The sequence below is a fragment of the Hippopotamus amphibius genome, chromosome 4, assembly GCF_030028045.1.
Source record: "Hippopotamus amphibius kiboko isolate mHipAmp2 chromosome 4, mHipAmp2.hap2, whole genome shotgun sequence".
In the NCBI taxonomy this organism is placed as follows: Eukaryota; Metazoa; Chordata; class Mammalia; order Artiodactyla; family Hippopotamidae; genus Hippopotamus; species Hippopotamus amphibius.
The window spans coordinates 62,574,289-62,594,286 of NC_080189.1; the positions used below are offsets into that span (position 1 = coordinate 62,574,289).

Consider the following 19,998-nt stretch of genomic DNA (forward strand, 5'->3'; position numbering starts at 1 on the left):
AAAGGATTATACACCAAGAGCAAGTGGAATTTGTTCCAGAAATGCAAAGTTGTTTTAAGATCCAAAATTCAATTAATGTAATACACCATATTAATAAAATAAAGAACAAAACTACATAATTATCTCAGTAGAATCAGAGAAAGCATTTGCCAAACTCCAGCATCCATTCATGATAAAAATCTCTAAACAAACCAGGAATAAAAGAGAATTGTCTCTGCCTGATAAAGAGCATTTATGAAAACTTGCAGATATCATATTCAATGGTGAAAGCCAGAATACTTTCCTCCTAAGATAAGGAATAAGATAGTGATGTCCACGTCACCTTCTCACCACTTCTATTCAGTATTGCATGGAGTTTCTAGTCAGGCAAGAAAGTTGCAAAGGAATTGGTAAAACGGTCTTTATTCACAGATACATGACCCTATATGTAGAAATTCCTGGGGAACATACAAATACATTATCAGAACTAATACAAGTTCAGCAAGGTTGCAGGAAAAAAAGATCAACATATAGAAATCAAGTATTTGTCTAGATACTAGATATGAACAGTCCCCCAAATTGGAAAACAATTTATTAGAGTTGCATCAAAAATATTAAAATATTTAGGAATAAATTTAACCAAAGCAGTTCAAGATTTGTACACTGAAAATAAAACACTGCTGGACAAAATTTTAAAAGATTTAAGTAAATGGAAAGACTTATTTTGTTCATGGATTGGAAGACTCAATATTATTATTATGATGGTAATTCTCCCCAGATTGATTCAGTGTAATCCCTGTTTTTTCCTGCAGAGTTTTTGTTTTTGGTAGAAATTGAAAAGCTAATCCTAAAATTTATGTGGAAATGCAAAGAGCCTAGAATGGCCAAAAAGTAATTTTGAAAACAAGGAAAAATTTGAAGGACTTGCCTGATACAATTTCAGTATTTCTTATAAATCCATATTAATAAATTTGACAAAATATTAGCATAAAGAAGAAAGAAATATAAATAAATGGTTCAAAATTGTGAATCCAAGAACAAACCTTTATATTTTATGGTCAGTTAATTTTCGACAAAGCTGCCAACAAAACTCAAATGAAAAGGACAGTGTTTCCAACAACTGGTACTGGAACAGTTATATATTCATATGTAAGAAAAAAAACTTAGGTCCTTGATGCTCACCGTAGAGAAAAATCAACTCAAAATGGATCACAGTCCTAAATATAAGCTCTAAAATTTTAGATCTTCTAGAAAACCTTGGATTAAGCAAGGCATTCTTAGATACAACACCAGGAGTAAGGCCATAAAAGAAAAAAAAAAATGAACTTCATTTAAATGAACATTTACACTGCACGACTAAAATAATGAAAAGACAAGCCCCTGACAGAAATATTAGCAAATCATATCTGATATAGGACTTATATCCAGAATATATAAAGAATTCTTAAAAATCAATAAGAAGACAACTCACTTAAAAGGGTAAGAGACTTTGATAGAAGTATTTCATCAAAGATGTATGGATGGCAAATGACCACGTGAAAAGGTCTTCAACATCATTAGACATTAGGCAAATGCAGGTTTAAACCACGAGATATAACTACACACCTACTACAATGACTGTAATTTAAATGACAGATAATGCTGAGTGTTAGCAAGAATGAAGAGCATCTGCAACCTTCAGACATTGTTGGGAAAACAGTTTGATAGTTTCTTTAAAAGTTAATCAGAAACTTAGCATATAACCTAGGAATTCTATTCCTAGGACTCTGTATAAGAAAAAGGAAAACACATGTTTACATTGAAACATTTACATAAACATATCAGAATTATTCGTAATAACTAAAAACTAAAAAATATGGAAGTATCCATTGTTTGGTAAATGGATAAACAAAATGTCGTGTGTTCATGCAGTAGCAAACTGTTCAGCAGTAAAAAGGAACACTATACTGAATACTGATACATGCTACAATGGGAATGAACTTCAAAAACATTTTACTAAGTTAAGGGTCAGCAATTTTTTTCTATAACAAGCCAGAGAGTAAATATTTTATGGTTTGTGGGCCACAGAGCCTCTATTGCAACTACTCAACTCCACTGTTGTAGTGTGAAAGCAGCTATAGACAATATGGAGTGGACATGGTTATGTTCCAATAAATTTTATTTACAGAAACATGTGGCATGCTAGATTTGGCCTGCAGACTGTAGCTTGCCAATCCCTGCTAAGTGAGAGAAGCCAGATGAATAAGATTACATATTGTATGGTTTCATTTATATTGAAATGCCAGAAAAGGCAAATCTATATATATAAAAAAAAAAAAGCCCATTAGTGGTTGCATGTGGCTGGGAGTGAGGTGGGGGTAGGGGTGAATGGCTACAAATAGACTCAAAGCAAATTCTGGGGGGTGATGAAAAAGTCCTAAAACTGAATTGTGATGATTTTGTACGACTCTACAAAGTGATTACAACTTATTGAATTTTACCCTTATAATGGATGAAGTTAAGGGAATGCAAATCATACTTCAGTAAAGATAAAAAAAAGGGAAGACATTAAAGACTAGTAGGTTTTTTATGGTATGTCCATGGTAGATATTAAATTTTGTATGATATATAACTGAGGCTGGAAAAATGATGACTACATGGGTAAAGACTACAAGTAAAACTAAGAATAGTTATAAAAGATGACAGAATTGGAATCTGAGGAAATTATGAAAACCAAAACTGTTATTGAAATAGTAATATTTTTTTAAGGTATATGCTACATTCAGTGTTTAAAAAAAAACAAACAAAAAACAAACTTTTGACCTGCTTCCTGCCAGGCATCAAATTCAGCTATTATCACATCCATTCTTCCTGAGTCACATGCTCTCGCCCTCAGATAATTTGCACCTGGATTTCTGATTTAAATGTCAGTGAAAACACCTGTATAGTCTGCTTCCACTTTGCTCCAAGCTTGTAAGACTACAGTGTGAAAAATTTTCAAAGAAAACATAAATATATTTTAGCTACATTTAAGACAAGGAAAACCCCTGCAGACCATGAATAGAAGGGAAATCCTTAGTGATGAGTGGATGTTGATGTTATCTGACCCAGAAATATGGATCGTTTTGGCCAGATTTCTGTGAGTTAAGCCTAATTTAAGAGATTGTAGATTACTATACATTTTAAGAGAGTCAACTATGTCTTACAAATGGGAGATTGGAACTGGGCTATCTGCATAAAGCAGGGAACTGGGACCATGTTTCTAGGCAGTAAAACTGGACCTGAAAAAACTCCACCTGACCCTGTTGGCATTCTTGTGGGTCAGACAGGCATCTATACAAAAATGGAAATAGTAACCACATGTTGTATGTGGATGTGGTGTCTGGAATAGAGTTCTACCCATGTGGGAGCAAAGTCCTGATTAAGACTTGCTCTGAAGCTACGCAACTCTGAAGCACTAGCCTGAGCAACCATGAAGCAATATGGTGGTAAAGAACTCGCTAAGTATAAAACTCCCACATACACAGAACTTGCAAGTACGCATTTTAGGGTATGTAAGAAAATCTGTTGCCATAAGAGACAGCAGATACATTAGAGTCATATCTAGGAAAATAAGGACAAGAACACAATCCCAAAAGAGTGTTTAAGAATTTTAAACAGTAACTTGCGATGAGAACAGAAGTAATTAAGAACAGGCAGAATGATAAAGGATCCTTTCCAAGTCTTATATATAATAAAAGTTGGTGAAATTAAAAACAAACTCTTTGATGGATTAAATTGACACAGAAGAAAAGAGAGTTAGTGAATCAAAAGTCTCAACTGAGAAAGTCTGGATGAGCAAATCTTCTAGAATATAGAATAAAAAGATAGATGTTCACAGTCAGAATGGCCACCATTAAAAAGTACACAAACATTAAGTTCTGGAGAGGGTGTGGAGAAAAGGGAACCCTCCTGCACTGTTAGTAGGAATGAAAATTGGTACCGCCACTATGGAAAACAGTATGAAGGCTCCTTAAAAAACTAAAAATAGAGCTACCATATGATCCAGCAATCCCACTCCTGAGCATATATCCAGAGAAAACTCTAATTCAAAAAGATACATGCCCCCAAATGTTCACAGCAGCAGTATTTACAATAGCCAAAACATGGAAGCAACCTAAATGTCCATCAACAGATGAATGGATAAAGATGTTGTATACATATATACAATGGACTACTACTCAAGCATAAAAAAGAACGAAATAATGCCACTTACAGCAACATGGATGGACCTAGAGATTATCATACTAACTGAAGTAAATCAGACAGAGAAAGACAAATATCATATGATATCACTTATATGTGGAATCCAAAATATAATACAAATGAATTTATTTACAAACCAGAAACAGACTCACAGACATAGAAAACAAACTTATGGTCACCAAAGGGGAAAGAGAGTGAGGGGGAGATAAATTAGGAATTGGGGATTAGCACATACAAACTATTATATATAAAGTAGATAAGCAATAAGGACCTACTGTTCAGCACAGGGAACTATATTTAGTATCCTATAATAAACCATAAAGGAAAAGAATATGAAAAAGAATATATAGATGTATAACTGTGTCACTTTGCTGTATACCAGAAACTAACAGGACACTGTAAATCAACTATACCTCAATTTAAAAAAATGTACAAATAATTTTTTAAAAGATAGAGGTTGAAAACATGAAAGAGGAGTTAAGAAACATGGAAAACAGACTGAGTAAGGAGTTCTGGAAGGTAAGACTAGTAGGCATCAGGGAGGAGATATTTATTGAAGGTTGAAAATATACTAGATGTGATGTGTGTCTTTAGATTGAAAAAAGCCCACCAATTCCATGAAGGATAAACAGGACAAAGAAAAAATTTCCACCCCTAGGTAGGGTGAGTTATATATCAGACACACACACACTCACTCATTCACTCATTCTTGCAATTAGGAAAAAGCAGATTACCTACAAAAAATGGAAATTGGATTATCAACACATTTATCAGAAACTATAATTAATACTAGTATACAGTGACGTTATGGGTTGTATCCATGTTAAGGAAATGAATCCAAATGAAATCATTTTGTTTTATGAAAAGATTAGTATTCCTCCTTTGAATTATGTTTACTGGGGGGATGTTAACCCACCCTTTATTTATATTTTACAAACCAAACAACTGTTTTATTATACTTCTCCATTGGTTAGATATGTGGTTCCCTGTTTACATAACACAATTTGAAATTAATTTATAAAGCATAACTACAGTTTAAGAAGTCAGCTAAGCAAATGATTAGGATTTAATTAATACTTATCACTTTTTATTGCCAACGGTGCTTTTTTATTTTTAATTTTTATTGGAGTATAGTTGATTTACAGTGTTGTGTTAGTTTCAGGTATCCAGCAAAGTGAATCAGGTATACATATACACATAACCACTCTTTTTTAGATTCTTTTCCCATATAGGTCATTACAGAGTACTGAGAAGAATTCCCTGTGGTATACAGGGAATTATATATGCCCTTATTAGTTATCTATTTTATATAGTAGAGTGTTTATGTCAATCCCAATCTCCCAATTTATCCCGCATTCCACCCCCACCCCTGCCACCCCCACCCCCGTTACCCCCACCCCCGCTTTCTCCCCTGGTAGCCATAAGTATCTTTTCTACATCTGACTCTATTTCTGTTTTTATGGTACTTTAATGGTACTTGAGTTGTATACATTTAATAGAGGTAAAAGAGAAGAAAGGTAAATTTTAAAGTTATTTTTTAGCATACATCATCAGCCTGTAGTGGCACTACATTTGTTCATGGAATAGCATCAAATGAATAAGACCATATGCTCAATATTGTGTAAAAGCATTTAGAATTTCAAAACAGTAGATACAATCTACTTTTTAAAGAGCTTAATTACATATTAGGAAAAGCAACTAAGACTTTAAGGGATAATCACAAAAGGAGTTTATATTAACTCCCACTCTCCCTATTCCGTGAGAGAAGTTGGTGTCTTTCCTATGGTGCAAAACTAGAAACTCTTTACACTCCCCTGATTCCTTTAAGTGAGCATGCTTTCCAATCTCTCATAAAATAGTTACAGCTTCCTACTTATTTCATGGTTGCATCTACTCCTCTTCTAGCTAGGGCCTACTGCATCTGAGTGACTTCATGAGTGAAAGGACTCTGGAGGCTCTTTCGTCATTCTTGTATACCTCTTTCCTAACTCCACAGCTACAGTTTCTGACCCCTCTGGAGTTGGAGCTTGGGGGAGAGAAGGAGAGGTAAGGGGGATAGAAATGTTCCCACTCGACTGGTCTGTTATAAGATGCCTTTCCATTACCTGGGCTTGACAGATTTTTAAAACCAACTTTCTTTTGTAGACTAATTTTACGGGTTCTTTGGACATCCCTGTTGCTGCACATCTTACTTACAGTTCTATCTTACTCTCTCCTTAACCTCTAGAATTCTAGAAATAACATTCAGTTTCTTAGCTGCTGAGCTCTGTTTACCCTTTTAGTTGGCCCTCTTAAGTAGGACCTAAGACAACCCTCTACTCTGACTCTCACTTTCGAATTTCCTAAAATGGTTACTGGGAAACTCGCACATTTAAAAAATCTAGTTAATACCTGGGAGTTTAGGCTGATTCTAACACAGGAGTAAATCTCCATCATCCTAGCTCAGCATTATCAGTATCTGGAGTGGGAGTCAGATTCCAGTCCATCATGTCTTCTCATCTGTGAGGAACAATCAGTCTTTCCAAGTTGTTCCATTAAAACTCCTTTCTCTGCGTTTGAGGCAAAAGAGGAAGTACACCCTCTCGTGTCTTAGATTTGATTTTTTCCTTTTTATAACCTAATAAGTTAACTTTTTACTATTTCATGGATGCTGGCAGAAGCCATGAGGCTCATGGTTTAGAGACAATGGACTTTATTAGTCACAGCACAGCAGGTATCAAGACTTATCGAGTTTGCATTAGTTCCCCTGAACCCTAAGCCCAATGGGGGTGACGGGGAAGGCCTAAATGGGTGCCTACACATATGGTAGATCACGTTACAGGAAAGAAACAGAACTTGGAGAATCCACTGTTTTTATAGTAAGCAGTAAGTAAACCTGTTCTTTATCCCAGAGGGTGATGTTCCCAGAGAGAATATAAATGATATTACTGTATTGTTGTTTTGACTTTATATTATTTCTGATTTTGATAAATATAAGTTGAAAAAAGATGAGTTTACTATTCTTAAATCCTTCACTGGATACAAGGAGGAATCATAGGTTGCTTCTTTATCTCACCAATAAGCCCTCTTCTCATTACTGGGATAGTTTTTCTCTAAGTGAAATGATTAGGGAAGTTTCTTGCTTCTGATTAAATAGTGATTAGCAGATGTTGTGGTCTTCCTTTTTTAAGTAAGAAAAATAAAAGTTTCCTTATAGTTTTACTAAGCATATGCATACTGCCCTAATGTCCTGTCGACTTTTGCTATTTTAAAAAAAAATTGTTTTATCATACTATACTAGAGGAAAATAATTGCAATAATATTTTCTTTGGACCTAAAAGACAACAATCTGAAGAATTTTTATTTAATTATGTGGTAAAACCTTTTAAAAATCAAATATTTATCCAATAAATTCTGAATCCATATTAAATTGGATTGTAAAGATGTTTTATAATATTTTCATTATTTAAAATTGGATCCAATAGAAACAATATTTAAGGTCATCAAACTGCTTATCGAAAAGGAAATATATCAGTAAGTTAGTATGTAGTCAGTTAATTGCTTCATCAAATTTTTGTCCATCTTTATTGCAGTTTCACATCTTGCAATATCTCCAGCATTAAGAAAGGAAGTTACTTTGCGAAGTGGTTGAGATTATGAGCCAATACATAGTGACTGGTAGTTATTTGTGAACATTAACATAGTATTTAGCAGCAGTGGTAGGTAATAGAAAAAGATTACAAACTAAAGGCTTAAAGGACTGGGTCTGCCATTTATTAGCTGTATTACCTTGGGAAAGATACTTTTTTTTTTTAAAGTATCTCCTCATCTGTAAAACAGTTACAGTATATCTGTGGAATCTAGTGGGTTTATGAACTGTTTTTTAAATGTTAGTCTGATATTATTGTCAGCGTTCCTGTTGACACATATGAGGGTGAGTCAAAAATTATCCTCACTCTGGTTATATTAAAACTTCTGTTGGCCGCACTGTCTTATCAGCGCTTTCTGTTCAAGGCTATTATCTCTCCAGTCACTGCTGTGCAGGTGTGAACGTGTTGCATCGGTTCATTTGTAAGTGCAAGTGCAAGCAAAAATGGATTTGCGTGAAAAAAGAGCAGCATGCAGTGGTTCGTTTTTTGTGGTGTGAGGGTGTGCACATCTGCACACTTCTGCCCACACTGTCGACACTCTGTAGAAACTTCATTTTGAGGTGTTAAAGCATCCTCCCTATAGTCCTGGTCCTGCTCCATCGGACTTTCACCTGTTTGGTCCCCTGAAAGCTGCCCTACTAGAACGAAGATTCACTTCTGATAAAGAAATGAAGACAGCCATGACTTCGTGGCTCACAGCTCAGCCTAAAACATTTTTTAATGAGAGAATACAAAAGCTTGTTGACAGATGGACAAAGTATATTGAAAAGAAAGGAGATTATGTCAAAAAATGATGTATTTGTCTTTCCTAAAAGTTATTTAAAAAAAATTCTACAGCCAGAGTGTGGATAATTTTTGACTCACTCTCATATATGCCTTATTGGTAAATACATGTCTATATTAAAAACTATTTTATGTGTATAAAAATTGTCCCAAAGCTAACTATATCTGCTGGGATGAATCTGTGTGTGGAAATATCTCTCTCTCTCTGTTCCTGGGGTGGGGGTTTGTGTGAGTCTGCATGTGGGCAAGCATGTCTGTCTGTGGGCATGTGTAAAGGTGATCTGCATGCAGGTGACAACTCCCTATGCATGTGTATGTGCTTACATGTCTGTGGGTTCTTTATATAGGCACATTTGTGCATACGTATGCCTACATGTATTTGGATATCAGAGGGCTGAATGAATAGCAATTATTCCATTTGGGTTTGCCTATTGGAACATTAAAGAAAAACAGGAAAAGAGCATGAACTATTCATATTTATAGTAAACAAAAAGAAGGTTTAAATTTTTATTTTTAGTGTTAGAGTAGGTAATGTTGCATTTTAAATTCCTTTGAACACTGTCAAAGGATATAATGTGTAAAATTTGTTTTTAGACTGCAGAACCTTTCTTTTGAGACATTGGTCTTTACAAGCACTAAAGTTTGTCACATATTCTCTTTTTTTCATATAAAAGAGAATAACAGCTTGAGATTCATAACTTCTCAAACTATTTTCAGAAAAATTCGTTAGGTTAATATTTTTAGTAATTGTTTTGGGTCTTTTTTTCTTAACAGTTCAGCTGTTGTCATTTGTATGTTGTTCCCATTTATATGTCTGTCTTTACTTTTTGTAAGATTTCTTTATCTCCTTGTGAGTTAATAACGTGATTCTTTAGGCAATATAGAATAGTGATTAAGAGAGCAGACTCTGGAATTCCACTTCCTAAATTCATATACTTGTTTCACCACTTAACTGTGTGGCTTTCAACAAGCTAACCGTCCTACCTCTCACTTTCCTCACCTATAAGTGGGGATAATAACGGTACCCATCTCATATGTTTTTATTGAGAAGTAAATGAGAGAATTCATATAAATGCGAGTGGCAAAGTGCCATTTTCCTGGTGTTAATCTTAACTCTACTCATTTTTTTTCCTTCTCTCTTTTTTTTAAGCTTTTTATTGGAATGTAATTGCTTTACACTGTTGTGTCAGTTTTTGCTGTACAACAGAGTGAATCAGCTGTATTTATATATATATATATCCCCATATCCCCTTCCTCCTGCGACTCCTTCCCACCTTCCCTATCCCAGCCCTCTAAGTCATCCCCCATCATCGAGTTGATCTCCGTGTTATGCAGCAGCTTCCCACCAGCTGTTTTACATTTGGTAGTGTATATATGCCAGTGCTACACTCATTTCATCCCAGCTTTCCCTTAACGCCCTCCCACCCCCCGTGTCCTCAAGTCTGTTCTCTACATCTGCAGCTTTATTCTTGCCCTGTCACTGGGTTCATCAGTACCATTTCTTTAGATTCCACATATATGAGTTAGCATACGATATTTGTTTTTCTCTTTCTGGCTTACTTCACTCTGTATGACAGACTCTAGGTCTATCCACCTCACTGCAGATAACTCAACTTCATTCCTTTTACTGGCTGAGTAATATTCCATTATATATACGTGCCACATCTTCTTTATCCATTCCTCTATTGATGGACATTTAGGTTGCTTCCATGTCCTGGCTATTGTAAATAGTGCTGCAATGAACATTGTGGTACGTTTCTTTTTGGATTATGGTTTTCTCAGGGTATATGCCCAGGGGTGGGATTGCTGGGTCATATGGTAGTTCTATTTTTAGTTTTTTAGGGAACCTCCATACTGTTTTCCATAGTGGCTGTACCAACTTACATTCCCACCAACAGTGCAGGAGGGTTCCCTCCTTCTCTTTCAAAAGCCCCAGGATCTTGCTTCCCTTCCTACTACAACCACTTAGTCTGTTTAAGATTTCTCAGTTCCTTAGCCTACTATAGGATAGAATTCATTCTGAGAAATATTACCCTGCCTCCCTTTCAGTACCTGAGGCAAAGGTAGTCAGCAAGTCTTTTGAGGCTAAGAGTTTAGTTTTATTCTGTTTTTAAATGTTAACAATAGTGGGGGAAACTAGCAGGACAAAAATAACAAATAAACATGGGTGATGTTATCAGGTTTCCAAAAATTTACAGTGAAATACGTTCTAGGTCTTAGATTTTAAGTGGGGCCAGTCTCTGATTTTTCTGTATCTAATTCCACAGATATTTTAGTCATTTCTTTGTACTTATGCTAATTCTTCTCTCTACAATTATTATTTCTTCTTTGTGACTTATTCCCTAACTTTTTTAAACTTTGGAGCTCATGTGCTTAGGATGCCTTTCATGTTTAAAGAATGCTTCTCTCTCCTTCCCTCTTAATTTTTTTCTTTAAGCTTCATTGAGCTATAATTGACATGTAACATTATATACGTTTAAGGTATATACAGTATAATGATTTGATATATGTATATATTGTAAAGTTATTATTACCACAGGAAGGTTAGCCAACACATCCATCACCTCACGTTTTTATAATTTTTGTGTGTGTGGAGTGAGAACTTTTAAGATCTATTCTCATAGCAACTGTCAAATGTACAATAGAGTACTATTAACTATAGTCACCATGCTGCACATTACATCCCCAGAACTTACTCATAACCAGACACTTGTACACTTTTAACCACCCTCATCCATTTTCTGCCCCCCACCAGACCCCTAGCAACCAGAAATCTGTTCTCTGGTTCTGTGAGTTTTTTTTTTTTTCTTTTTGTTTTTGTTTTTTCAGATTCGATATATGAGTGAGATCATACAGTATTTGGCTTTCTTTGTCTGACTTATTTCACTTAGTATAATACCCTCAAGGTCCATTCTTAATTTTTTCCTTAAAGCCACAGCATTGCTAATGAACATTTAGAAACACAAGATTAATCTATAGTTTAAGAAATCTCTTTCCTTGTAAGGGAAGGTTGTATGGGCATTTCATTGTAGTAACTAGGGTGGGTAGGCCCACCAAAGAGAGGACGAAGAGCTTTGTGTGATGCATTCGAACATGGGATTGATTAAAGAGGTTGTCTTAGGCAGAGGTTTGGAACTACGGATGAGATGGGAGGGGTGTGTGAGTGTAGGGAGGAAATTACAACTCCCTCTGCCCCTTCCTTCCAGAGATACCTTTGTGTCTACTGTCTACGGGTACTGAGGTTAGGGAGAAGAGAAGGCTTTGGATGACCATGGGCACTTGAGCATCAAAGGTAAAAGAGAAGGGAAGTAAAAGCTATGGAAGGTGAGAATATTTGCAGTTGTTTTATAGGTCAGCCTCTCTTCTGAATGTGGTATAAACAGGACAAGAACCTCCTATATTCTGAAGCAAAGGAGGATTTATTATAGCTTGCTTTCATTTTACATGGTTCTTGAGTAAGAGCTGTAGTGTTATGAGTATATATATTTAGTAAAAGAGCTTCCCTTTTACTCTGATCTCTACTGACTTGTAAACAAAAGCATAACTACGTTATAATGCAAAGATAAACAGTATTGTGTAGAAACCATAAGGCTGCACGGTTTAAGCTGGTTTTCCAAGCAAAGTAAGGTATGTACCATTATGTATGCTTTTTGTTTTCAGGGGTTTGTGAAAGCTATTTAGAACAAAAACTTTTCTGACTTACTATGCTATCTCAAAGGCCTTTAAAAAGAGAGTGATTAGGATTGATCAACTTTCAGATTATTTTTGTTTATTTTTAAAGGTTATTTTAAAAATGGAAAAGTACAAATTGCTTTGATTAATTTGTAGGCATCATGGGCTCTTCACTACAAGCACTTACCAGTTTTGAAACAGCACTGTAACATCATTAATATTCAGAAAACACTTAATTTTATACCCATCTTAATTAAATAACTTGTACAATTTGAAATTCTATTTACTTTTTATCATAGAGTATAATCTGTCTTGATTTATAATGATTACCTACTAATTTTGATTCCTTTTCTCATGAAAATTAATGTTCTCTAGAAGAAAATGATGCCATTTCAACAGAGAGCAAGGAACACAAATATTAACACAGATAATCTTATTTGTATATCTTTGTAAGGAAATTGTATGAGATGTCTGTAAACTACAAAACGTTTCAAAAAACTAGAGGATCTTACTTAAAAGAAAGGGTTAGATTATTCTTTTAGGTGCTTTATTTTCCTCCATGCTGCTTCTCTTCTGTTTGCCACAAGTAAAAATAAGTTTTCCCAGCAATCTGTGTACTTTTCTCCTTGAGCATTTATAGGCTTTAATAGCAACTGTCTATTTTGCTTTTTATTGCCATGGTTATTCAAAGTAAGCATTTTGCTAACATCTCTTTGAGGAAATCAGTACATTTTACAGACTTCACTTTGTATTTGCACTTTGCCTAGTAGGTAAGATAAAACTGGACTCATTGTAGATGTTCAGGGAGTACCTATAAATTGATTAATGTCATGTTTCTACAAGAAAAACAATACCAATATTAAGTAATTTCCCCCAAATTGCTAATGATTCCCTTTGAAAATGCTCAGGTATATTTTACTTCTGGTCTGGCACAGTTTAAGAAGATTATACAAGCACCTAAAATATATATGTGAATAGTTTAATGAATTCCAAGCCATAATGTGGGAATGACTTTTCTCTTAAGCCTTAAGCCTGGGAGTATTACTGTTCCATTTAGGAGAATACATTCCTAAGTTATATTTGTTTTTAAAAGTGTGTCACTATAGCCAAGTATCTGTCAATGGAGAAGTAGATAAAGAAGATGTGGTATATATGTTCAGCAATGAGGAAGAAGGAAAACCTGCCACTTGTAAGCAGTATGGATGAACCTTGAGGGCATTATGCTAAGTGAAATAAGTCAGACAGAGAAAGATAAGTGCTGTGTGGTATCACTTATTTTGGGGATCTAAGTAAAGCCAGAGTCATAGAAACTAAGAGTAGGGTGGTGGTTGCTAGAGACTGGAGGGTAGAGGAAATGGGGTGTGGTCAAAGGGTACACACTTCCAGTTATAAGATGAATGAGTTCTGGGGATCTAATGTACAGAATTTTGATTATAGTTAATAATACTGTATTATATATACTTGAAAGATGCTAAGAGAGTAAATCTCAAATGTTCTCACCACAAAAAAGAAATGGTAATTATGTAATGGGATGGAGGTATTAATTTATGCTACAGTGTTGTCATTTTGTTGTCATTTTGCACTATATAATAGCATCAAACCAACATGTTGTACACCTTAAACTTACACAGTGTTGTATGTCATTTATATCTCAATAAAGCTGGAAAATAAAAGTTTTGTGACTAAGTAATATATAGTAAGATATGAAATACTAACAAGTAACTAATGCTAAATGCCAGAGGATTTATACCATGGGATTTACAATTTTAAAGTGTTTAGTAATTGATATGTCAGATCCATTTTGTTTATATACGATGAGAACTTATAAACTAACGTGTCCCTGTATTAAGAGATTGGGTTTGACTTTAATCAATAGGCACGTGAAATACTAGTTTTTCACCTTAGAAAGTGTTTAAAGGGGAAGATGCTTCTGGCGTTAACAAAGGTAAAATACGAAATAATCTGGGGAAATGTAGTCTACATATTTACCAACAACATTTAAATTGTATAAGTGAAGCATTTGTAGCATATATTTATTTCTCATTTTCAATAGTTTTAATTATTAAAACTTGGAGAATAAATCATTGTAGTGAAACATTATCTCTTCTTGAAATATTTGATAAAAATTTTATTTTTTAATATCCAGAATTAAAGAATTAAATACTTAAAGCTTGGTATTCATTTTTGTTCTCTTCTTGCCTCTCCTCCCCTCTCCCCAAAGCAGATTGCCAAACTGAGGCAGCAACTACAACGTAGTAAACAGAGTAGTCGGCACAGTAAGGAGAAAGATCGTCAGTCACCTCTCCATGGCAACCACATAGCAATCAGTCACACTCAGGTAGGCTAACTCCTTGTCCAGATGGGAATAGCTCCTTTTAAAGAGTTCATTATAAAGCAGAACCCATCATTTTAGGGTTAAAGAAAATTAATGTAAATCTCTAGCTCTCTTAAATTACAGTGTTTGTTTTAAGAAGTTTTTGTTTTAGCCGTATGTGTAATCTTTTAATAACAGACATAACAGAATGTAGTGGTCTTAAGGATGATTGGTACTGGCCTGGGCTGAAATCCTAGCTCATTACCTTACTAAGCAACTATGGGCGTTATCTTATTTAATCTTCCTAATAGTACCTTAACTGATCTCTCTGTGTGTCTTTATATATTTTACCCCTATTTTACTTATGAAGAAATTGAGAATTAGTTTTCTTGTCCTCCCATCCCCACCCCAAATATGTACTAACACAGCCCATGGAACAAAATTTGGGAAATGCTATTCTAGACCAAATTTACTTACAAATATTAATGTAAATTTTAGTAAACCAAATATAGTGGTATAGTAGAAGAAACCCAAGCAGTGCATCAAAAAAATCTAATTAGAGGTTATTTCACAAATGTAAGGATGATTCAACATTAGGAAATGTTGCATCAGAAAGTAAAGGTAATTGCTGAGTAACACTTGATAAAAACTCAGTATCTATATGTGATAAAAACTTATTTTAAAATAGGATACTTCCTAATGTGACTAACTGCAAATGTAGTTGGATCCTAGTAATAAAATACTGGGAGTATTTCTGTTAAAATAAAAATCAAGTCACAGATGTCTGTAATTATTGATGTTATTTGCTAGTAGTTTAGAGGTTTTAGAGCAATAAGAAAAAGAAGTGTTATACTATTTGCATATGATATTGTATATTTAGAAAATCAAAGTGAATTTGCTAAACTATTAAAACTAATGATAGGATGGCTAAAATGGAAGATACTGACAATACCGAGTGCTGATAAGGATGTGGGACAACCAGAATGGCCACACATTGCTGGTGGGAACACAAAATGGTAAAGCTACTTTGGAAAGAAGTTTGGCATTTTCTTAAGTTAAACGTACACTGACCATACAGCCCAGGAATTCCGCTCTTTGGTATCTGTCCACAAGAAATAAAAAACTATGTCCACACAGAGACTTCTATATCATTGTTCATGGCAACAGTATTTGTAAGAGTGAAAAAATGGAAACCAACAATTACCCATGAACTGGTTAGTGGATAAACAACACTTCATACATCCCTACAGTGGAATACTATTCAGCAGTAAAAATGAAGAAACTACTGGTACTTACAACAACATGGCTGAATCTCAAAAATAAAATGCCAAGTGAAAGAAGTCAGAAGCAAAAGCCTACCTACTGTATGATTCATTACATTAAATCCTCAAAAAGACAAAATGATACAAAGTATTAGGCATGGGAATTGACTGTAGAAAAGCCCTAGAGAAGTTTTTTGGATGATAGAAGTTTCTAAAATGTGATTATACTGATAATTGGATGACTATATATATTTACAAAGTTCAGTGAACTACATACTTAAAATGGGAGGGTTTTATTTTATGCCAGTTATACCTCATCAAAGCTGTAAGACAACCATGCAGTTGGCAAGCAAGGCTCAGACATTTCAAGAGAAAATTCACATATCCCTTCCTTTTTCTCCTTAATCTGGTAGAATTAATATATTATTCTGTTCATTTCATGCAACTTTTGTGTAAGAGCCCAACGCATTTACAGTATAGCTGTTGACTTATTGATTTAACAGAAAAGATTTATACACTTGTTCCCGATTTACGTTGAATTTTTTGGCATTGTAGTTAGTTTAAAAATAATTATCTTTTGCTATACGCACTGAAATACTTGTAGATGAAATGTGAAGTCTAGAATGTGCTTTAATATACTCCAAGAACAAAAACAAGTGGATGTTTAGATGAATTAAGGTTAGAAAATGTTGATAAGTTTTGGAGCTGGATGATGTGCACCTGAGTGTTCATTATGCTATTCTGTTTAATTATGTTTATGATTATAATTTTTCACAATAAAAGAGAAAAATTGAGCATTTAATGATCAGATAAAATATAAACATATAAAAATCAGTTGTTTTCTCTCCTATACTAGTAAACATAAACTACTGTTCCCTCTACTTATAACATTCTTGACACCAAATGCATGGGATTTTTTCCCACACTAACCAATTCTCCTACTCGCCAGACACTAACCAGGCATCCTACAATTCAGTGATAACACTAACTACCTGGAGTTAGCACAGACCCCACAGATTAAGGACTCAGTCCCACAAAACTGCCCCTCTTCTGATGCCAGTTGAAAGGTCCAGGTTGTCATCTGTGCTTTTGACCTACTGGCTGTAAAGAAGAGATTCCCACAACCCCTTCTTCAGGTTTAGTAACTTGCTATAATGGCTCAAAGAGCTCAGGGAAACACATTTACTTGTTTATTACAAAGGATATAATGAAGGATACATACAGATGAACAGCAGGATGAAGAGGTGCACAGGGCAAGGTCTACAAGTAACTCATGTGCAAGAGCTTCTGCTTGCATGGAGTTGGGGTGTGCCACCCTTCTGGCACGTGGATATATGCCCACCAACCTGGAAGGTCTCTGAACCCGTAGTGTAGGGATTTTTTGGAGGCTTTATCACATAGGCATGATTAATTATTGACTCACATCTCCATCCCCTCTCCTCACCAGAGGATGGGGGTGGGACGGGACTGGACGTTCCAAGCTTCTCATCATGGCTTCTTTCGAGTGACCGTCCCTCCGCTCCCCTAGTTTTGAACCTATTCAGGAACCCACCAAGAGTCGTCTCATTGGAACAAAAGATTCTTAGTCCTGTCACTGAGGAAATACCAAGGGATTTAGGAGCTGTGTCAAAATCCAAATATTGGAACAAAAGATGTTCCTAGTGCCCCTGTCCCTCACGAAATTATAATTTAGTAACTCTGTGTAAGAAACCAGGGCTAGAAACCAAGGACATATTTCTTACTGTGTCACAACTGGCAATACCATATTAGTATATATATAATTAAAAATATAAAATGCCTAGACGTAAAAGAAATATGCAAACTATTAGACTTTATTGAGGATATGAAATATAAAATAGAGACAAATGGGAAGTCATTCATGCATGGGAAGACTTAATTTTTTTCAAATAGTAATTTGCCCAAAAATGAGTGTACAGATTGAGTTCCAATGGAAATGTAAAAGGAATTGTTTTACTATTTTAAAAGTTATTTTTAAAGGTAATATGGAAAAGTAATGCCAGTTAAAAAGAAAATTTGAAAAGGCTTTCCCTACAGGATACCAAAATGCAAAATGTAACTGCTATAAAATTATAGCAGCTAAAGTGAAGCTCTGTATAAGGATTATCAGGTAACAACTCAAGGAAATCAAGTGTAGAATCTATAAAGAAATGTTGGGGCAGTTTGATTACTATGTGGGAAAAAATACTACTTCATAACATACACAAAAATAAATCATGATAGGTTAAATATTTAAATATGAAAAACCATAAAAGTACTGAAAGATATTTCATACTAAAGTAAACAGCAAACGTATGACAGAGTTACAACTTTAATATGAAAAAAGTTCATGCATTAGTATGAGACAAAGGACATTTGTGGGCAGCAGTTCACAGATGGCAGGAGCACAGCACTGAGTGTGGGAAGTAATTTAATCAGTGACTAGCTGTCTACCTCACTGTGAATCATATATATCTTTAATCATTCAGAATAAGGTAGAGATCATATATTGCTTTTCTTTTTACCTTGTTCATCTTTATTTTTATTATTTCTTTTCTTTAAATTCCTTGAGCATCAAAAGGCTTGTCTTATACTTTGTGGTACCTCCCACAGGACAGCTATGGGAGGTGGTTAATTTTTGACAACTCCTACAAAGGACTTTTGAAAGCAACCTTATAGTTGTTAAGTGAGTGCTACTGAACTTAACACGATGTTATTGCCACACTACTTAGTAATCCAAAAGACTTTCTTAAATGGTTGATAAAATGGAAATGAAAAATACTAGAAGGTAATTGTCACAGTGCAGGGAACAAATCTTTTAAACACACACACAAACACAAGCACAGAGCAGAGCTGAAGTGTCACATGATACACTCAACTTACATGATTTCAACTAAGCTTTTTCAGTAAAAACAGAAAAAAGAAAAAAAATTAAACAGTGCAGAGGATTCTGTCTGCCATTCTACTGAAAAAGTGTATACAGTTTACAATTATACCTTTATACTTACATAAAGAATTATTTTGACTCTGTAATTTTTACCTTGGTTCTATATGTATAGCTGAATTTATATTGCATTTGAAATGTCAAAATAACTCTCCTCATTGGGTTTCTGTTTTAAGATTTACCGTGCTCTTCAGTTCTTGATTTCTTTGGCCACAAATAATTTGATACCACCTTACCTTCTGTTTTGTAGTCTACCGGATCAAGATCAGTCCCTATGCCACTGTCAAATGTATCAGTGCCAAAGTCATCTGTTTCACGTGTGCCCTGCAATGTAGAAGGAATAAGTCCTGAATTAGAAAAGGTATTCATTAAAGAAAATAATGGGAAGGAGGAAGTGTCCAAGGTAAGATTACATGGGATGTTTGAATCCCTTTTTTCTTTAATATTTTGAACTGTCTCAAAAGTCTTTTTTTTTTTTTTGTGGTTATAGCTTTATTAGATATAATTCACATACCATACAGTTTACCCACTTAAAATGTACAAGTCATTGGTTTTTAGCATATTCACAGAGTTGTGCAACCAGTAATGCAGTCAACTTTACAACTTTTTCATCACCGCAAAAAAGAAACTCCATACCCTTTAGCAATCATCTCTTATTTTCCTCCAATGAGGCACCAACTAATCTACTTTCTCTATGAATTAGCCTGTTCTAGACATTTCATCTAAATGCAGTCATGCCATACATGGCCTTTGTAACAGGCTTTTTTCACTCGGCATAATGTTTTGAAGGTTCACCTATAGTGTAACAATTATCAGTACTTCCTTCCTTTTTAATGCCAAGTAATATTCAGTCATATGGATTTTATTATCCAGTCATTAATTGATGAACATCTGTGTTGTTTCTACTTTTTGGCTATTATGAATAATGAAGTTTATATACAAGTTTTTGTGTGAACATGATGTTTTCATTTCTCTTGAGTATATACCTATGAGTGGAATTGTTAGTATGGTAACTCTTTGTTTAACCTTTTGAGAAACTGCCAGACTATTTTCCAAAGTGGCTGCACTGCACCATTTTACATCCCCACCAGCTGTATATGAAGGTTCTGATTTCTCCATCTTCAGCAACACTTGTAATCATCTGTCTTTTTTATTATAGCCATTCTAGTGGATGTGAAGTGGTATCTCATCATA

At 34.7% G+C, this 19,998-nt stretch overlaps 1 protein-coding gene across 2 annotated transcripts in view; it reads left to right on the forward strand.

The window, feature by feature from the left end:
* The window catches only part of GLCCI1 (glucocorticoid induced 1), a 106,676-nt gene that overhangs the window by 66,903 nt on the left and 19,775 nt on the right, over positions 1–19,998 (forward strand). Inside the window, exons 4-5 of one of the 2 annotated variants that reach the window (XM_057733280.1) lie at positions 14,509–14,625; positions 19,055–19,207. In XM_057733280.1, coding sequence (XP_057589263.1) covers positions 14,509–14,625; positions 19,055–19,207 — 270 coding nt within the window. The remainder of the gene's footprint in view (positions 1–14,508; positions 14,626–19,054; positions 19,208–19,998) is intronic. The other variant, XM_057733281.1, reaches the window with a different exon arrangement.